The sequence below is a fragment of the Gavialis gangeticus genome, unplaced genomic scaffold, assembly GCF_001723915.1.
Source record: "Gavialis gangeticus isolate Ggan-Ray unplaced genomic scaffold, GavGan_comp1, whole genome shotgun sequence".
In the NCBI taxonomy this organism is placed as follows: Eukaryota; Metazoa; Chordata; order Crocodylia; family Gavialidae; genus Gavialis; species Gavialis gangeticus.
The window spans coordinates 66,984,218-67,004,634 of NW_017729025.1; the positions used below are offsets into that span (position 1 = coordinate 66,984,218).

Genomic DNA, 20,417 nt, shown 5'->3' on the forward strand with positions numbered 1-20,417 from the left:
AAAAAAGATCTAAAGTTGTGGGACTGGCTGCTGAGCCTGCAAACCTGTCCATGTGTTCTGCTCCTGCAGACAGTAGGCACCATGGCCGTGATGTCTGGATGTGACTTTTCTGATCAAATAGGTTTTCGTTCAAGATAACAATTCACTTAAACCAATTAGGAACACATGATTTTTGATGGAGTGTTTGGCAGGAGGGGATCTTAAGCAGCAGGATGGAATTTCTGGTGTGAAAATGGGAGTGAGACCCAGCGTTTAGTAGATTTATTTGGGAAAACCTAGGCTTAATTCTGTGTTCTCTCTCTTTTATACCAGGGACTTAAATGTCATCATCCAAGACCCCTGCTGAGCACACTAACAACTGAACAGTAGTCATAGTTAGTCTGTCTCTTGACTGGCTGATTCTCAGTCATCTAGCAACTTGTAATATAGTTAATGTCTTGATTTTTGGTGCATATTTTTGTTGGGCTTCTTTTTTTTTAAATCTTTTTTCAGTGTAGCAATGACACTTGAGTGCTTGGCTAGCTGTATATTTACTATGCCATGTGTAAATTGTATATAGTTGGAAATTCCAAGTGATATCCAGAATTATTTTTCAAATATAGAATTGAATCGAAATGCTGAAACTAAATTCAGGAATTGCTGGCTGTGCTTTCACAGTTAACAGTTTGTTTTTTTTAAATTGGAAGCTTGGACTTGCTTATCTCAAATGTTTTTGCTAATGACAAAAAAAATTATTGATATTGTAATAAGTTCAAGCAAAGTATATCAGCTCTGAGCTTTTCTGAAGGCTTATTTAATTTAATGAGGATTTTCCAAATTTCAAATCTCAAGCATCTTTACTAAAAATGGATTATTATGACCAAATCAGGGAATATTGTTTCATGCAATTAATAACATACTGAAAAAATGCAGCACCATACTACAATAATCGTGCTGCTAAGATAATATTTAACAGTTTTTTAAAGTCTCATGAGCATGTTTTCTATTCTAAAAGCATGGTATGGAAAAGCAAAGATTATCAACCGATTTTCCTGTTAAATCAAAATCTGATATGTGTACATTCTTCTGTCCAATAAATAAGCATTTAATATGGTGGTTGGGGAAAGACCTTAGGTTCCACTCCCATAACAGCTAGGTAGTGATTGAAATTCTGCTATGACCTCTGTGCCCTCCACTGTATTACTCTGAAGCCCCTGTTTAAAGGGTTCATTAAGTGAAATAAGTTTTGTTAATGAATAGAAAAAAGTATTGGCTAAAAAGCAGTGATGAGGAATATGTAAGAATACAAACCGTTACATATTGTACAATTAACTAATGGCTGTTTGTAAGTTAGAAGTACATTCTTATTTAAAAGTTGAATCACTAGCTTTGACTTCAGTTTTATTGGCAGAGTAAAAAATTTGAGTAATTCATATTATGCCAAATGGTCATCCTGGATTTATGAACAGGTTAACCTTACTATTGAAATGCATATGAACTGAATGGAGTTATAAAATGTCCATAACCTTATTTCAGCAGTTAACTTATTGATCGTATGTTCATCCATCTGTAGACAAGATCTAATATCCAGTTGCAGCCTATGGCCCACAGCCTGGATCTGTTCCATGGAGCCTTTGGGTCTGGCCCACAGAGTCATGACTTCAGTGCATTTGATGATGGGGGGAAGAGCAGGGTGTGCTGCGGTGAGGGAGCTGTCTGGGGCCTGCTCTGCACCGATGGCATGGCATGGGCTTTGACAGAGCACAGCTGTTGCTGCACCATGCTGCAGCTGAGCAGTTGGGGGAAGCAACAATGGTGGCTGAGTACTAATGCTCCAACCCAACCTGGGTCATTCCAGCCCTGCTGAAAAATGTTGCTGTCTCCTGAGCTAAAATATGTAGCTAATGAAGGAGTACTAAACAACTTTTCACTTGCACCAAATTAATACCAATTTTTCAGTTTTTAAACATTATTTGAACATCCAAGGACCCCTTTACCATTTCTAGGGTTTCTAGACTGGCAAATCTGGAAATGCTGGGATCCCACCCCTAGGGAATTTCACCATATGAAATATTTTAGGACTGCTTCCAACCAGCTGTAATCTAAGGATTCTTACTTACTGAGAAATGAAAACCATTGGATTTGAACTCTAGGGCATTTTACAGTTAATCCAGCTAGTGGTATTAGTTTTAGATAGTGTTACATATACTGCCCTATTGCCCTATCTATTTTTTTAAGTACTTTATTAGGCACTTTAAAGAGATGATATGAGCAATAGGCCTCATATTTTAGGATTTTGTGAGGTGATACATGTTTAATGAGAGAAATGATTAAACAAAGCTATGTGCATGCTTAGTTTATAAGTATGTAAATGTGAGGAATAGTCTATTACCAGAAATGTTAGTTTTGTTAGTTATGTTTTACAGACCTGTATTTTATACTAGTTAAATGTTCCTGGTTTTATATTTGCAGTTTCCTGAATGTGGTTTCTATGGAATGTATGATAAAATCCTACTTTTCCGCCACGACCCTACCTCTGAAAATATTCTCCAGCTGGTGAAGTCAGCTACTGATATCCAAGAAGGAGACCTAGTAGAAGTTGTCTTGTCAGGTAAAGTGTATGTTTTTTTTGTGCTTGTTGTCATCATGCTTTTGTAATTGAGGATACCCACAATATTTTAGCCAAGGTAAACATCTTACAGGGCAAATAGAAAACAAATTATATTAAGCAAAAATGGAAGGAAGAAGCAGGAGGAAGGGAAAATTCCTGTGCATCATCTGTTCTGTGTATCTGTTTTATCCCACAGTAAGTGGAAGCTAAAGCAAGGTGATTTATCCATGACTGAAACAACTGCTGAATTACTGTAGTTTATCTTTCACTTACCACAGGACAGAGCAGACATACAAAACAGGTGACCTGTATTAAGTTCCTACCTTCCCAACCTTTTAACTCCTAGTTTATATTTTTACATATTTTTATCTGTGTGCATAAAGCCCTTTTATTTTTAATGTGCATTTACAGTAAATATCAAAAGAAATATCTTTAAGAAATGCATATAGAAATGGTTCAGGTTAATCAAATAAACATTAATGGCACAAATGTATCAATTGTGTGTGTGTGATATTTATACTGGTACTTTACAGGTAAATAAAAAGCATGGACTTAGCTTCACAGAACTTGCAACATGAAGTAGGTAGTAATAAAATGTAAAGATAACCAACACACAAAGTGGTCATGAAGGGAATGATGTTTAAAGTAAGCACAAAAAACTTCAAGTCATGTTGTGAAGTTGTAGAGGATTGTATAAATTCTGGTATTTTTAAATTACTTAGAAAAGACAAGCAGAAAGGAAGGGTCTATAATATGTTTTCTCTAATTGAATAAATAAATCAACATCATCTTAGTTTCTTTTCTTGACTCAACAGCTGCACTTACCCTCTTAGATTCTTATTTCCACTTTATATTTGGAAATTGTTTGAGCAAACCCCAGTTCATGATCTGATTCATTTTCAGGTAATACTTCAAGTTGCATAAAGTTAGTGTTGAACAAAAGCTACCATACTGATTTTATGAGCTTGAGAAAATACATCTGGTATTTGATGTGCAGAGAATATATTTGAATAAAGTTTAGTAAATTTGTCCCTTACAAATGGCCTCTAAATGGATAACAAATAAACAAACCAAAATAAAAACCCGCTGTCAATATTTACGAAAGTGAAAGCATATGGAAAACCTCTCTGTGGTTTCTTGCTATAAAGATATTTAATATGAAATTACAATGGCTTTAGGGAAATGCATCTCCACGCAGTTGGTTATTTTATTTGTTTACATTTTAAAGTAAAATTCAATCTATAAATCTTGTTCTAACAGGAGCAACCCCCTCCCCCCATTTGTCTATATACCCTTTGTTAATATGAAAGCCATGATTTCAAGCAGTAAAACGCTCTACAATGACTGCCTAATTTTCTTTGCCCCTCTAAATAAAACATACAAGTTGAAAATGTTATTTTTGTCACTTATCTCTCCTGACCTAACCTTAGACCTCCACTCATCTCACATCCCACAATAAACATGTTCTGTGTTGTTCATCAGCACTCTATTCTTCGTGCTTCTAAATACACAATTTAGGTGGGTTTTCTTACCTAAGAAAGTTTCACATAATCAAGCCATGTCTTATTCCATTCAGAATAGGGTAAAATAAGGAGCAGATGTCTAGTCACCAGATAAAAAGAAGATAAGGGAAATCTTAAGTAAGCTAAGGAAATATAGTTTAGATTAAAGTACTGCAAAGCAGATACATAACTGGTTGGATCACCATGCTCAAAGAATAGTCATCAATGGCTTGATGTCTAATTGGAAAGAGGTTTCAAGTGGGGTTCCCCAGAAGTCTGTTATTGTTTAGTATCTTGATTAATGATTCGAAAGACAAGACTTGAGTGCATGTTTAACAGATTTGTAGGTGACTCCAAACTGCTTGAAGTTACAGACACACTGAAGGGTAGGATTAGGATCCAGAATGACATGGATAAACTAGAGAAATCATCCAATATTAATCAAATGAAATTAATTAAGGAAAATGAAGTCCTGCACTTAGGACTGAATAGTCTCAAGCCCAAATGCAGACTGGGGGATGATAAGCTAGATTGCAGTACTGAAGAAAATGGTTATTATAGTGGTTCACAAGCTGAATATGAGCCAAGAATGTGCTCCTGTTGCAAAAAAAAAGGCTAATAGCATACTGAGCTGTATTAATGGGAGCATCACTTTCAAATCAAGTGTAGTGATTTTCCCACTGTGTTTGGCACTGGTAAGGCCCAGTTTTGGATCATGCATTTTAAGAAAGCTGTGGATAAATTAAAAGGAGTCCAGCAGAGAGCAACAACATTATAAGAAGTCTGGGAACCATGAAAAGGCTTATTTGCTTTGATGAAGAGGGGGATTTGATAATAGTTTTCAAATACCTGAAGGATGGTATATGGTAATAAACTATTCTATATGATTGTGGGGTACAGGACAAGAAACAACAGTTTTTAATGGCAACAAGGGACATTAAGACTGGATATTAGGAAGATGTAGCAGGGAGCCAGGTTTGTCAGTATCAAGTGAAAATGCAAAGATGCATTTCTGAAAGTGAAAAAGATATTGACAAATAGTAAAATTTCTATGGGGATGAAGTTAAGAGTTTTGGATTGCTGTTATACCAGTCCTCATGTATGCATCAGAATAGTGAACAACATCACCAAGTATGGAAAAGAGAATTGAAGCAACTAAGATGTGGTTCTTAAGGTGCATCTTGAAAGTATGTTGGACAAGTCACACTTTAAATGAAGATATTTTGTTAAGAGCAGGCTGCAGGACAAAGCTGCTGATTAACATCAGAAAGACACAGTTGGAGTTTCTCGGACAGGTTATGAGGAAAGAGGAAATTGAAAGTCCGGTCATAACTGGAAAGATTGAAGGAAGGAGAGATCATGGAAGGCAGAAGTTGACTTGTGTCAAGGGTTTATCTAAATGGATGTATGTACTGACACAGAGGTGCCCAAGGGGTATGTGCAGGTTTGAGACCTGCCAAGGGTCAGGGCTCAAAATACGGAAAGGTGGAAGCCAGGAGGGTTAAAGCTTGAGCCAGCAAAGGTGATAGCGGTGGCCTGAAGCTGGTAGGGCTAGAGCTAGAGCCTGAGAGGTCAAAACCAGGGCCAGGGGCCTGGAGCCTAATCTGGTGAAGCTGAGATCTGGTGCAGTGCACCTAGGATAAGTAGCCCAGCTAGAAAAAAGGGTTGGGAACTGGGAAGGTCGAGGCCCCAATAAAGGTTTGGAGGCCTGAGGAGGCCTGACATTGTATTAGGAGCAAGCTGCCCATTGGAATAATTAAGCATTAAAATCTGCAAGGCATGGGCAAAATTAAGGCATGGGAGTAATTAAGTGGTAACATCTGCAAGGCAGGGGCAAAAGGAGACCACAAGACAGCTGGAGTCCTGGAGCATGCACAGGATCAGGAGGGCCCTACGTACTGCCTGAGGGATAGGACAGGGACTGGCTGAGTCTGGGGGAGACCAGCTGGCGACAGAATAGTAAGTGTTCACTCTGGGACCCTGGGGGCAGTCTCCTTTTCATAAACAAATAATTCCATCAAGGCATGGCAGATGAGGGAGAAAAGGGAGGTACCCAGGGAGAAGGTGGGCAGGAACCACATGGCAACCAGGAGAGCTTTCTCACTATGAGGGTGATTAAACATTGGAACAGACTACCTAAAGAGTTTGTGGTATCTCTGTCATTAGAAGTTATTAAGAACAGGCTAATTTTGTCTAGGATGGCTTGGACAGGGTTGGTCTACTTTGAGCAGCGAGTTGGCCTCCTGAGGTCCCTTTCAGCTGTACTCTCCTATACTTCTGTGGTTCCTTTTTCAAGTAGGTTGTAGCCTGAGGCACAAAAGGATAACCAGCAGATGAAATCCTGATATGCTATTTCAGTATTTTAAAAATTAATCAATAATAGTACTTTTGCATATGCTGAGAATGTGTGTTGTAGTAGTGGACTTAAGCTTCATGGAAGTATGTTGTCAAGATAGATATAAAAGATATATGCTGCTTACTTGCAGCATAGATATATGCTGCTTACTTGCTGCATTGAGTTAATCAGGGTATTGCAGATATAAAGGGTAACATGGATTAAGTAATGAAGATGACAGGAAAAGAAGAAAATTAAGGACATAGTTATGAATCTAGGTCATGACAAAAGATCAGAAGAGGCAACGTAAAAATGTTCATAAAGTTGTCAGGATCCTGGAATTAAAAGCAGGCAGTTGAAGGAATTAGAAAAGTTAATGGAGGTCACAGTTGGCACAGAAGGAAACAACCCACATTTTGATGATTGGAATGTCAAGGGAATGATACATTTTTGAACTGCTGTAGATGAAGTTGATAGGATTTGGCAAAAGCCTGAACAAGAGACAAAATTGGAGAGGTAATAATATTATGCCAAATTTTAAAGGTTTATATCTTAAATAGGCAGCTTGCTGAGTCTTTCAAGACAAAAGGTGAAGTTGAGATAAGGGTGTATTTCAGAGGGAGATGAGGAGCTTAATATTTACGATAGGATTTTCAAGACGGAGGTGTTACAGTGATAGGTTAGGGGTAAAGAATGAAAAATTGGAGCCTGATTGATAGTAGGTGAAGTTTTGGCAGAAAGTTAGATCTTTGAAGAATAAAACAGAAAGAAGCCAAAATCCCGCTGGACACTGGCAAAAAGAAAGTGAGGATAATTCAAAATATTCTAAACCCTGCATGCATGCTGTCATACTGTTTTACCTTAGTATTCTCATATGGCTTTCATATGAAATGCTCATCTTCATCCTTTGCTCAAGAAGGCAGAGAAGCAGAGTATTTAGTGAAGACATTTAGATTTAAAATATTCCTGCAAGTCAGTAAGTGCTTCCATATCAGGAAGCAAATTTTGCTTTTTGAAAACATCTTAGCTATCCCTATTTCCTGTTCTACATTTGCTACACATCATAATCACTACAGTTCAGTAAATCAGTAATAATGCTACAATCAGCCCAGAACTTAGTCTTTTATTTGGCCTGGTGCTTGCTCTCTTTTTGAAATGCAGACCACATAAAATTCTTTTCAGTTTTCCAAAATTAGAAAAGCAGCTGTTTGTATCTTAAAAAGCAACACTTGATGTGGTACTTTAAGACAGTAAAGGAGAACTGTATTATGGGAAAAAATAAAGTATGCAGTTTTTTATACCTCCACTTCATTGGCAAAACCTCATGTCCTTTCATGACAGTGGCTGGTTATAAGTAACCCCACAGTATTTATATTAATGGCATTAGGATATGTATAAAAGTTATATTTCTATTAACAGAGTTTTTTAGTCCAAATATAAGGTTTTAGTTTGGTGTACAGGTGTCCACAACACTTAGTCTAGTCTAAAAATGATGCACCCAGTGGAAAATTAAACCCTGTGCAACAAGGTTTAACTCTAGCGAGGTAGGAGGGAGTTGAGTTTAATGAATGTTTGTGCACTTAGCCAAGCAGTAGAAACTCCCCAGCTATCCACTGGGCATCCCAATATACATTGCTTCCCTTCTCCTCCCCCTGCAAAGAGGGACAGCGGTCTGTGACTTGGCAAGACTCCACTGCTCCTGCTGAGTCACTGACCAAACCCCTTCTGTCAGCCCAGCCTCTCTCCACAGCCTGTGCAGCAGTTAATCTCCCTGACCCTGAGCACGTGGCAGAAAAGCCACTGGTCAGCACCCCTGGAATCATCAGCACACCTTGGGATAAGGCCTGGGCTTCAGACACAGGGCTTTGAAGTGCCATGTGAGGGAATGCTCCCCCCCCGCAACACTTCATGCTGACACCTGGAACCCTGCATGTGGGGCTGTGGGTGCCAGCTTGAAGTGCTGTGGAGGGATAGATATTCTCCCCACCTATGGCACTTTCAGCAATCTGCCTCTGCAGCCCTGCACCTAGGGCTGTGGGCACTGAATTTGAAGGGCTGTATGGGGGAGAAACTCCCTCCTACAGAGCTCAAGAGCCCTGAGCTCTAGCCATGGTGGCAGGACCATAGGAATGCCACCACTGTGAATAGGGCTGGGGCTGTGGCCATGGTGGTGGATTTTCCTGTGCTGCAGCCCACAGCCTAGTGAAAGCCAAGGCACAGACAGCCACAGCAGTCCTACAGGCAGAGCCCTGCTACTGACCTCCCCTTCCCAGAGATTGGCTCAATCCAGCCCCTGCTAGGAATACAGCCTCCACCCTGGCAGTTGTCACCCCATCATCATCACCTAACCTCACCCCACCAGCACTTGACCCTGATGAGGCCCGCTTCACCTGCACTGGAACTGAGCTTTTCCAGAAGGGTAAGGATCCATTGGGCTGCTAGAGGGAAATTGATAGGCTTGACAAGATGGTAGAAGAGGGGAAGAGGAAGTGTTGTGAGGAGGGTATGTCCCCTGGGACCACCAGTCATTCAGCCCTGACCTGTGCCCTAGGCTGTTGTTACCTGTCTCCAGGCAGAGTAGGAAGCCTGCAAAGCACTCTGAGATGTGTGCTCTAGAGCCCACTGACTGGGTGTCATTAGCAGCACTATCTGTCTGCAGAGTAAGCAGTTGGTAAGATGAACGCTTGTCCACTTTTCTATCAGTAGGGTTTTCAACTGCTTAAACTGAACTGCTTAACTTCTGTTGGTTCATTTGAATGTTTGCAGGCACCCTTAGGGCCTCGTCATGCAGGACATTTATATGTTTTATCTGAGATTGTAGCAAGCATTTCCATGTTGTATTAAAAGTTAGAACGTGTTTTGAGCAGTCACATGGTAACACTTACTATGATCTTATCCCACCCGTTGTCCCCACCAGCCAAAACACTGACCCCACTGGGTGCTGCAGCTTGCACGTCCAACTGTGAGAGAGTGCAACCCTCACTCCTAGCACCTGTGCCCTCCCTACTGCATTCCCAGTACTGCCCAGCTTGGGAGCACCTGCCCCTGGCAAGCCAGGAAAGCTAGGTCTCTGCTGCTGGCAGTAAACAGAGGGTGGCATGGGAACCAAGCCTGAGAGTGGGTGCTGCTCCTGCTGCTGGAACCTGCCAGTGGTGGGAGGACCACAAACTGCTCATGTTATCTCTGCAGTGGTCCAACTGTACCTGAATAATTGCTACTTGATACAATCTGGAGATCTTTCTCCTGCAAAAAGTCATAACTCTACTATGATGAGTGCACTTAGCATGTGTTTTACTGCTGGAATGTGCAGATGCATGCACTTTAAGTGCAGTTAAAACATCTTAAGTGTAACATCCAGCCCTTAATTTCTATGATTTCTATGTGACATAGGCCTCAGTCAAGCTAACAGAAGGAACACATGAAAAATGTGTGCAGCATCTAGGATCACTCTTGCATCCTCCAAACTCTCTCTTTACTGGCTCAGAGCCTGGAATTTTGAGTCTGACAGGTGATATCTTGGAGTACTAATGTCCTCTTCTGTGCTCAACTAATCAGATTTCAATTAAGAAAAATCTCTGGAGTATGCTATTATGTACTCCCTAAGTACTGAGCTTTATAGTTGCTGACAATATAGATCAGCTGTGTAGTCATCTATTTTTACTTATGACCAGCAGTAGCACTGTTATTGATCTCTGGTTAACTTTTGCTATTGATCTCATTGTTTGATACCTGGGGCTCAGCTGTATAAGAAAAAAGCAATCAGAATATATTTGAGGAGTGGAATACTCTGAAGACAAGATAGTTCTCTCAATTACTCTTATCTTTTCTTTGCCTGCTCTCATGGTGGTACTGGTTTTTTTTTTCTGTCAGTTCTCATCTTAGTTGTAAAAGACTCAGTTTACTATTCCTTAAGAAGCAAAATGTTCAGTGAAGTTAAAGGAAATGGTAGTTCTGCATAAATAGTAATGCAGGACATTTTTAATGACATTTTTGTGTATAACATATTTACTTGAATATAAGACAAGGTTTCCCCCACCAAATTGGCACAGGGAAAAAAAGCCTCTTGCCTTGTAATTGCATACAAGGAAACCTCATTAAATACACTGTTTATCATTAAACTGCTGCCAAAAGCAGCACATGTTTGGGAATGGAAACCAACAATGAAGCTGACTAAATGCAGCCAGCACTGAACATGACAATAAAACACATGGCTCACGTTGGGTAAACATGCTGATAGGAACCTACCACAAGGATGTGTTACTGCAGCCCATCTGAATAAGATATATGGTAGTTCTTAAGTGCAGTCTTTCTCACCGCTGACGCTTTTTCAAGTCATGGTAAGCTGCTACATTTTATACATTTCACCTTCCTCTTTACTCCCACAGCTGAGCTGTGCCTTATTTTCCCATTTCCAATTACTCCTGTTTCTTCACCATTTCTTCCAATGCTGCTTGGCAAACATCACCAAATGGGACACCAAACAGTTTACTCAGAATCCCTTTGTCACCCCCTCTCTCAGCCTGGCACATATGATTAGTGTGGCCCTGCCCTCCATTAAGTGAAATTGGACCAGGTTGCCCTGTGCCTCATTTGTATATAATCTGCATACACCTGGTTCCAGTCGTGAGTGGGGGGGCTAGTTAGCACATGGATCCTTTTTGGGGTATATCTGGAGTACATACACAGACTGAGTAGTTCAGAGCTGTGGGGTCATCCTAGTTTGAAATGTTGACTCTGCTGGGACCCAGCCCAATGAACTTTATAGTAAATCATGAAGATGGACCTATTGAATTCACGATTTTGCCGATTCCCACAAAAACTAAACAATGCTTATGAAATCTGCCAAATCTGTGAAATTGGGGGGGGGAGGGATTTACCGATCATGGCAGCAGCTCATTGGGGTGGAGGAGGGGGAGACTGCCAGTTCAAAGGACTGCTGGCAAGATGGGTGCTGCTCCCACCTCTGATTGGGTGCAAGGGTTACCTATCATGTGGTTGTTCCCCTCTCCACAAATCAGTGGTAAGGGGCGGGGCTGCATGACTTCAGTAGTATGGGGTGGGGCTGCCCTCAACCAATCAATGGCAAGGGGTGGAGCCATTGGGGCCCCTCAGCCAATCAGAGGTGAAAGGGGGCCTGTTGCACTCTGCCCACAAAATGGCTGCCTGGGCCCGCAAAATTGTGGGGCAGCCCCCATGAATTAGGTAGGTCCTTAATTATGAGCCTTTTGGCTCTAGGCTAATATCATGCATAGTTTGTACTACATATAAGTACATGCCAAAATGTGTTTATGGAGTACCTGTTCAATTTCAAATTTGGAGCAATTTCAAAAGAAGGTAACATGCATAATTTCTGGCTGAACTAGGTGAATGAGTTCTATATGTAAATTGTTACAGCCATGTTTAATTTCAAGGTCATTGTTTTCAAATTTACTTCTAACTTCCATTGCTCAGGGACAGTGGGGTCTGATAAAGTAAAGAGATGGGAAGGGGCTGCTGGGGGTTGGGAAGTTGAGGGAAGCAGAGAATAAAGGGGCTACCTGAACCCCACCCCCCAAAATATTTTTCCCCTGCTATAGTAGTGATAAGGGGACAAATTTAAGGCAGACCTCCAGCAATTAGATACTATACCAGGAAAATTATAACAAACCTATAAATGTTCCATATGTATAATCTAATTACCGGGAGGTTATCTTATAATCAGGGTTGTTTTCTATTTGAGTAAATACAGTACATATTTGCACTTCTAACAGCTTTATATGAACTAAACATCACTATCCTCTACTGATTGGCTGCTGTAAGAATAGCTCCTTTTCCATTTTCTCTTTCTGTTTAGCAATAATGTCTACAACATGCTAGCTCTCCTCTTTTTTCCTTAAGACAGCATGCTTATGTGACTTCACTTCTTCTGGAAGCCAAGAACAAGGGGTGTCATCACATTGACCTGTCATCATTCAATTTATTTCCAGCAACTATTCCATAACCTATAGTTTGTGAACTTCTGATTTATCTGGCTGTAATGATTGCTGCTCTTGTTATAGTTAGTGTTAATTGCACTGTGTATGAGTGAAAATGCAGTTATATGTGACATAGTATGTGTTGTTTTACCCCTATTATGGCTGTAGTGTTAGCAAGGCTTTCAAAGGAAGATTTTTAAAAGTAATCAGTGTTGGCTTTACTTTAGAAGCAGCAGCTTAAGTACTTTGAAAATCTAGGTATTCATTGTGGAGTTCATTCTGTTTTCACCATCCATATCTGCATCCATATCAGCTCTTTGAAAACAATGGCTAAATGGCATTGTTCAGTCACAGCAAGTTTGGAGCCAACAGAAAACTATTATAAGAGAGCAAATGTCAATCATTCATTGGCTACTTAATTTGAATTTAAGCTACTTTTGTTATAGATTTACCAAGAATAGCTTAATTACGACAAAATATGCTAACCACTACCTATTTGATGCTGAGATGCAAATTGGTTGTAAGCAATTTAATTTTGCTTTAGATTTCTTAGTTTATAGATTTTATCTGTGTTGCTATTTAATATTTTATATAGTCTTAATAATTAGAATCTAAATTTGGACTTGGCTTGCGAAACATAAACAGCTCTGATGGGATTGACTGTTTCACGTGATGAATGTGAAAAGGAATCTTATTAGACAATGTAACTATAGTTTAGCAAAGAAACCAAGCTTTGAAAATAACAGTGGTATGTCTGTTTGGAAAAGATTAAAGCAGTACATTTACACAGCCTATTCTATGGAATTAGCAACCCTATACTTTCTCTCTTTTCATACTCCTGCATTTAAAGGTTTGGGGGCCAGATAAGGTTATGAGGTGATAGTGATACTAGATGGGACACTTTCATATAGTTTCACATAACTTTTCAACATTTGATAATATTTATTTTCAGTCTGTTTTATTACCTTAAAATTCTGCCCTTGAGGGGGGCTGATGGATAAAATGGAACAGTTTTGATTGCAGATGCATCTCACTTGCACAAATCTTTCTGGCCAGAGAACAGACCTAGTAAGAGCTTGTTCACTTATTAATTTGTGCTGCTGAATGTATGAAAGCTTAGGGTACAGGGAGAAGGAGTATAGTCACATGAGCATGCTGTCTCAGGGAGATGGGCTGCAGGTCATCATAGGTCAGGAGTGGGCAAAATATGACCCATGGGCCGAATTTGGCCCACTAGGCCATTCTATCTGGCCTGCGGGCCCCTAAAAAAGTTAGAAAATTAATATATATCTGGTCCTGGCTGCTTATCAAAGATGACAGGAGCCACGGGTAGTAGAACCGAAGGGAAGCAGGCAGCAGAACTCAGCAGCAAGGCCCACCTGGCCCAGCCCCACCCAACCTCTGCCCCCATAACTGGGATCATGGGGCTGTTCCTGCCTCCCTGCACTGGAGAAGGAAACTCAGATAAGAACATGGGGGAAAGGAGGGAGGCAGGGGAGGACTGAGGGCGATCATCCCAATCCTTGGGGCTGGGAGCCACATTGTGCTGGCAGCAGGCAGAAAAGTAGGGAAATGGCAGCTAAAGGCAGGGGTCAGTGGCAGTGTGGGAGCACAGTGACAGCTGGGTGGGAGCACAGGGCCCGTGTGGGTGTCCTGGGGCCAACACTGGCAGAGCCCAGAATGGGGCAGCAGGAGCACAGGGTCCCTGCTCCCCCTCCAGTGCAGCTGGTGCCAGAACCCATGCTTCTGCTGCCCTGCTCTGGGCCCCACTGATCCTGGCCCTGGGACACCGGCATGGGTCCTGCACTCCCACCCAGCTGTTGCTGTGCTCCCATGCACCTGTGGGGTGCCACTCCCCCCCCCGCCACCACCTGTATTTGCCATTTCCCTGCTTTTCTTCCCTTTGCCAGCTGATCCAGCACCACATGACTCCCAGCTGCCCTCAGGAGCATGGGACCTATGCCAGTACCCTGGAGTCAGCAGCAGGGGTGTGTGTGTGTACAGGGAGGGAGGAACAGAGTGTGTGTGTGTTCATAGGGTGAGTCCTACATGCACATCCCACCATATACATACACCCACAGCCCCCCTCTCACTGCCATACATGCAGACTCCCCCCTCAGATACTCTAACCACCCTCCCCCCACATACAGCCCTCCTTGAATCCCATACCCACCCACACCTCAAATATACACACACACCCACATGCTTCCTCACCCCACACCCTCACACCGATCCCCCACAAACCCCTCCACACACACCCACACCCCACATACCCACACACCAACTGCTCCCCACAAACCTATACCCACCCTTCCATACCCCCCAATATACAAGAGTAAGAATTCATTTTAAGCTGTTGTGCAATCACCTATTGTACACCTATTGTGCAATCAGCTATTGTACACTACACAAATGCATGTAAATCAGGACAACAACAGAGCACCATGGCCCCTGAGGCAAAGCAGGGCAGGGAGGAGAGTTTGTCTCCCCTCTACCCCCACTGGCAACTGGGTCTTCCCATCACCGCCATGCTTGCTCCCTGCAGTGGAATAGGTACTTGCTGTCCCATCTGTCAGATGCCAGAGGGAAGAGGAATAAACCCTGTCCTGCCCCTCCCCCCCTGCAAGGGGCCCTGCCTTCAAGCATCTGGCCATGCCCCTGCCCTGCTGGTGCAGTGGTAGGGGGCAAGGCCGGGTTGGTGGCAGCAGCCCCTATCATAATATCAGGGATCACAAGCCCCTTCCCGGTGGGCTGCTGTGCTGCAGGTCTAGCAGAGCTGCATCAGGCTCCATGAGGCAGCACTGGTATCCAGATCAGGCCAGAGCCCTGCAAGCCCCCAGCACAGTGCTGCCATGCTGCACAGCAGCTGCCAGGCCCACAGCACAGCCCCCACCAGGAAGGAGTTAATGCTTGGGGAAACAGGGATGGGGGCTTCTTCTCCCATCACAGTTACTCCTCCTTCACTGCTACAGTGACTGGGCGGGGGCGGGGGCATAGGCTGGGCCAGACACCACCTGCAGGACCTCTGGGGGGAGCAGGGTCTGCCTGAGGGAACCACAGCCAGGTGCTCCCTGACATTATGACAGAGGCTGCTGCCCCCAACAAGGGCCATGACTTCTCCTGCTGCAGCAGTGGGGCAGGGGAATAGCCAAATGTCTGCAGGCAGGTCCCTTGGGGGGAAGGAATGGGGTTATTCCTCCTCCCTCTGGCATCCGATGGAGGGGGCAGCAGGGGGGGACTATTCCACTGCAGGGAGCAAGCATGGTGGTGATAGCAGGCAGACCTGACTTCCGGTGGGGGTAGTGGAGAGACTAACTCTCCTCCCTTCCCCCCTCTGCCTCAAGGGCCATGGTGCCCTGCTGCTGTCACAGTGAGGGGAGAACACCCAGCAGACCTGGCTGTGGTCCCTGCTGGTAGGATAGAGAGGGAGGAATTAAACTCCTCCCTGGCCTGACCCCCACCTCTGTCTGTCCCTACTCTGGCTGGGGAGCAGTGGGTGTGGGAGGTGGGCAACCAGGCTGGGCTGAAGCAGAGAGCCCAGCCCAGAGAGCATGCTGGGATGCTGGGGGAGTCTGGTTTAACTTAAACCAGGAAGGGATCTGGGACAGACACTGCATAAACCTTTCGGCCAAATCGCTTAAGTCTGATACTACATTCAATGAGGTTTATCTCAAACTGGTTTCAGCCATTTTGAAACTGGTTTATGTGTGATGAATGTCATTTCTGTTACAGGTTAAACCAGTTTCTGATCACTTGAACCAATTTATGTGTAATGTCTGTCCCTAGCCTAGGTAGGCCTGTTATCTTTTTTCCTTCTTTAATGTGTTTCTTAGGTGTATTCAACTGCACCACCATTTATCTTTTAACTATTTTGCTGTAAAAGAGTAAGCATAGAAAAGCTGGAAACGTTTTTCTTCTCAAATGCTGTATGATGTGATTCTGATGCCCCCAAGTTATTTATAATCTTTTTGTTAGCTCTCTGGGGCCTGTTTATCACCAGTTAGTGTGTCATTCTTTTCCTAAAAGCAGGGGAAAACATGGTTCACCTACATGCTGTGTTTTAAATTTGTTGCTACCCTAGAGGTGGTACAGCCATCCTTAAGTTTGTTCCTCCCGCTTTTGTTAGTGCTCCTTTGGAAAATTTCAAAATGTTGTTATATAAAATGTATACAACTTATTAGAATTTTGATGTTATCACTTAAAAACATGACCCTTTAGTTAAACTTGAACACACTGCTTAAATAAGTCAGGGAGCTTACACTGGTATTCTACAGCACAGATGGAATGAACCCATATAATAAGAAAAGGAAACAATGTATTTTTTTTAATATCTCACTTTTTATTGCCCAGAGACTAATTCTGTGTTTTCAAATATTCAGATTCATTAAACTAAAAGAAAATATTAGTGCTTGAAATACCTACACCTTGACAGGTCCAATGTGAATACTGATAATGGTTTTAAGAACATTTTGCAATAGGATGTGCAATCAGAATAACATTTCAGTAAGTTTACTTGAAAATCATTTTTGTTTTCTCATATATTTTGACCTTTAATTCTTCTAGGAAAGCATAATGCATCTCTGAATGCTGTTCTATAAATTTGAATAGGCATTAATTCTCAGGTGCTCTGTCTTTTTTGGCATGTAAAATTATAGGGTTCTTGTATAATATCAAAAAAGTAGAAAGTTGTAGGAGTTCTACAGTTTTGTTATGTCGAACAGGGAACACATTAAAACTCACAGGTTTTTTTAAAGTTAAAAATATATCTGTTGGGCAAATTGTAAGCATAATCGCATCAAACGAAATGAAAAAAAGGTATTAAAGTGTGACTTATTTAAAATATAAAATTTTGTGCTGATATACCATTTCCTCCAAAAGTCCAGAATTTGCCTTTGGAGACATACAGTTCCATTACCTCATATTGAATTCTTAACATAATGAGAGTAAAAATGTGAGATGGCTAAAGGAAAAAAAAATCCTATTTTCATTTTTCTTTGGAAGGGAAATCACTCATAGGATATTAAGCTTTCATTGGAACCTTCAAGAGAATTTTTCTTCCATAATGATGAATGTAATTCAGTTTTCTTTCAGAACTATTTTTATTTCTAATTGTCATATTGGATTTTATAAAGAAACACTACCTAATCAGCCAATTACAGTGTTCAGCTGCATCCATGTAATGCACTGTTTTTCCAAATTGGGCACCCAACATTTTTGCATGCTTTTGATTGTAATCTCACTGTGCATTGCTTTCCTATCATGCCGTCGTTTCATTTCACATGGCTGTTGAAAAAATATGTGTTTGTGTAACACCCAGTTATGAGCACCACAGAAAAATCCCATAAATATGTTAATAATTTTGTCTTTAGAGCAGGGTTTATAAAACGTGCAGTAAAAGAGGCTTATTATGACACACTAAACAGTGAAGATAACAAAATATTGGATAGTTACTCATTCTTTGGTCACCATTTATTCTTTTTACTGAATGAGGCAGAGGTCCAACGAAGAAAGTAATATATGAGCATGTAATTAGAGATCGTCATCTGTTCCAACTTGCCTGCTTTCCAGTAAAACAGATTCCTCTTCCGCATCACCTGAACCCAACATAGGATCACTAAGTGCATGGGAGAAAAAAGTGTTCAGTCTGGCAAGATAGTCATTACACTTTTACTGGTATATGTGATTAGAAACCGATCTATATCTGTAACGGAACAGAAGTTTGACATACATAGACCGGTTTAAAAATGACAGAACCTGGTCTAAGATTTGCCCTCTGCCCCTACCCAACAAAGGGCAAAAGTGTTTTATATTCACTACCAATCAAAACTACTCTGCTTACAGAAATCCATGCAACTTGGATCAATTCTGCCTCAGGATTTTTGAATGTCTTTCAGACCCAGCAAAGCCTGAAGCAGCTCAGAGTTGCAATTGCTAGGAAAGCAAAGTGCAGTCTCTCAGCTGAACCTTGTTCAATGGTGACAGAATCTTGATAAAATTTAGCTGCTAAATTCCAAGTTGCTACTAACTGGGTGCATCTACTTGAGATGCCTTAATGTGCAATGGACAGTTCTACTGTTCATTAGTACATCACAGTAAAAACCATCCTAATGCATAGTAAAAGTAGTCTACTGTGCATTACCCATCACAAAAAACTTCGCCTTTGCTTTATCTAGTACCTCGTATTAGCAAAAGTTCATTAATGAACATGTTGATGCACCCACTGAGGCTGATTTACACAAGGATAGACGGCTCATCTTTGAAACAAAGTTCACTCCTTTGTCAAATTTCAAGTTTATTTCCAAAACATGAAGGCAGTAGAAGTTTTCAAAGAAAAGGTCATCACAACTGTATATTTTTGAAAAAAACCCAAAGCATGTTACCTTTTTCAGAAGCAAATTAACTGCTGTGACTGAAATTAAAACAGAAATAAAGAAATAAATTAACCTCATGCAGACATGCTAGCATAAAAAAATTCAACTAGAACGGTTCAGTTTTGGCCAAGTTATAGGCAACTGAAAAGTAGTTGCTTTTAAGGGGACCTGCCAGGCAGCTGTAATCGGATGAGCTGGTTTGACCAGCCCTACCTATAATAGATAGGATAATTGTGTGTTCCCTTTTAACATGAACATTTTTAGTAGCTTGCACGTAATTTGGTATTAGTTGCTTAGATTATACAAATCTTTTTCACAGAGGTAAACAAGACTACATATATATTAAAACATCTAGAAAGACTACTTTGCAAGAAAGAAATACTTGCAGCTTAAAACAGAATTAAAAGGCTGGTATATCAAAAATACTAATTACCAAAACTGTTGCATTTGCCTGAATCTGGGATGACTTTAAATTTATGACAACTCCCCCCCATACTAAGACGTTATACATGGGAAATGTAAAAAATTGTTATAATTTTCCTTGTAAGGAATACAACTATTGGAGGGCCATCTTAAATTCATCTTCCCTACTGCTGCAGCAGGGAAAGTGGTGATGGGGGCTTCCAGTGGCACAGTCAAGTGGCTTGACCCCTGCTCCTTGCCTCCTGCTGCCTGTTGCTCCCCACCATTTACCCCTGGCATGCAAACACCCGAACAGCTGCCAGCTCCCCATGGTGCCTGCCCCTTGCTATTTGCCCCCCCATGCCTAAACCCCTGGCACCTATCTGTCCAACATTCTCCCCCTCCTACCTGCCTCCTCCCCACCGCCTGGCCCCTGCTCCTGCCTGTCCCGCTGCCTGTTCCTGTTCCCCTCCCCACTACTGCTTACCCCCTGACCCTGGCTTTGGCCCTGCTCCAGCCTTGGGCATGGTGGATCTGGTTGTTGCAATCTCTGCCTAGCCATGAACAATGGTTGCAGTAGCAGTAGCTCCAGCTACTGCTGCTTCTGCATGGCTTGGTGGGGACCAGAGCCAGCATTTGTTCTGTGCCCCAGACTGGAGCGGGGCTAGAGCTGGTTAGGGGAGAGGGGGCAGACAGCAGGGGGGACAGTAGCCATGGGAGGGGCAGCAGCTCTGGCTCTAACTCTACCCCAAGTCCAGGTTGTCATATAGTTGGAGCCACAGCAACTGCTTGTCCCCTCTTCCCTGTCCCCCCACACTTGTACTTGAATCCAAGATTTGGGGCTTTCCCCCTCATGTTAAATGGGGGGAAATGACTGGTTTTGTGTGCTAAACTTGTCTTCCATTACAGTTATAGATCGGTTTCTTGCTTTGGATTCAAGTAAATACAGTATGTGGTGGTATTAGATCATGAATAAGAGAGAATACAACATGGTTTTTGATATCAAGTCATCGATTTTGATTTCAGTGGGATTGTTGTGTGCGTGCATGGGCTGATTCATTTAGCTTTTCCTAGGGATAAAAAAGAACATTCAAAATCTGTAGAATATTGACAGAAAAAGAGAGAAGGATTTGGAGGAAAGTCAGATGGAAAGGAAAGACATAGGTATATAATCTCTGAAGATCTCTTCTTTGTAGAAATCCTTAAATAAAGAGACAAAATTAGGGTGGCGTGTGGGTGGGAGGGGGTAGGGCGAGGGGATTT

General features: G+C 41.9%; 1 protein-coding gene across 4 annotated transcripts in view; it reads left to right on the top strand.

Moving 5' to 3' along the window:
- Positions 1-20,417, top strand: part of PRKD1 (protein kinase D1) — a 363,742-nt gene that overhangs the window by 201,193 nt on the left and 142,132 nt on the right. For all 4 annotated transcript variants that reach the window (XM_019518928.1, XM_019518930.1, XM_019518929.1 and 1 more), the window contains one exon: positions 2,452-2,590. In XM_019518928.1, coding sequence (XP_019374473.1) covers positions 2,452-2,590 — 139 coding nt within the window. The remainder of the gene's footprint in view (positions 1-2,451; positions 2,591-20,417) is intronic.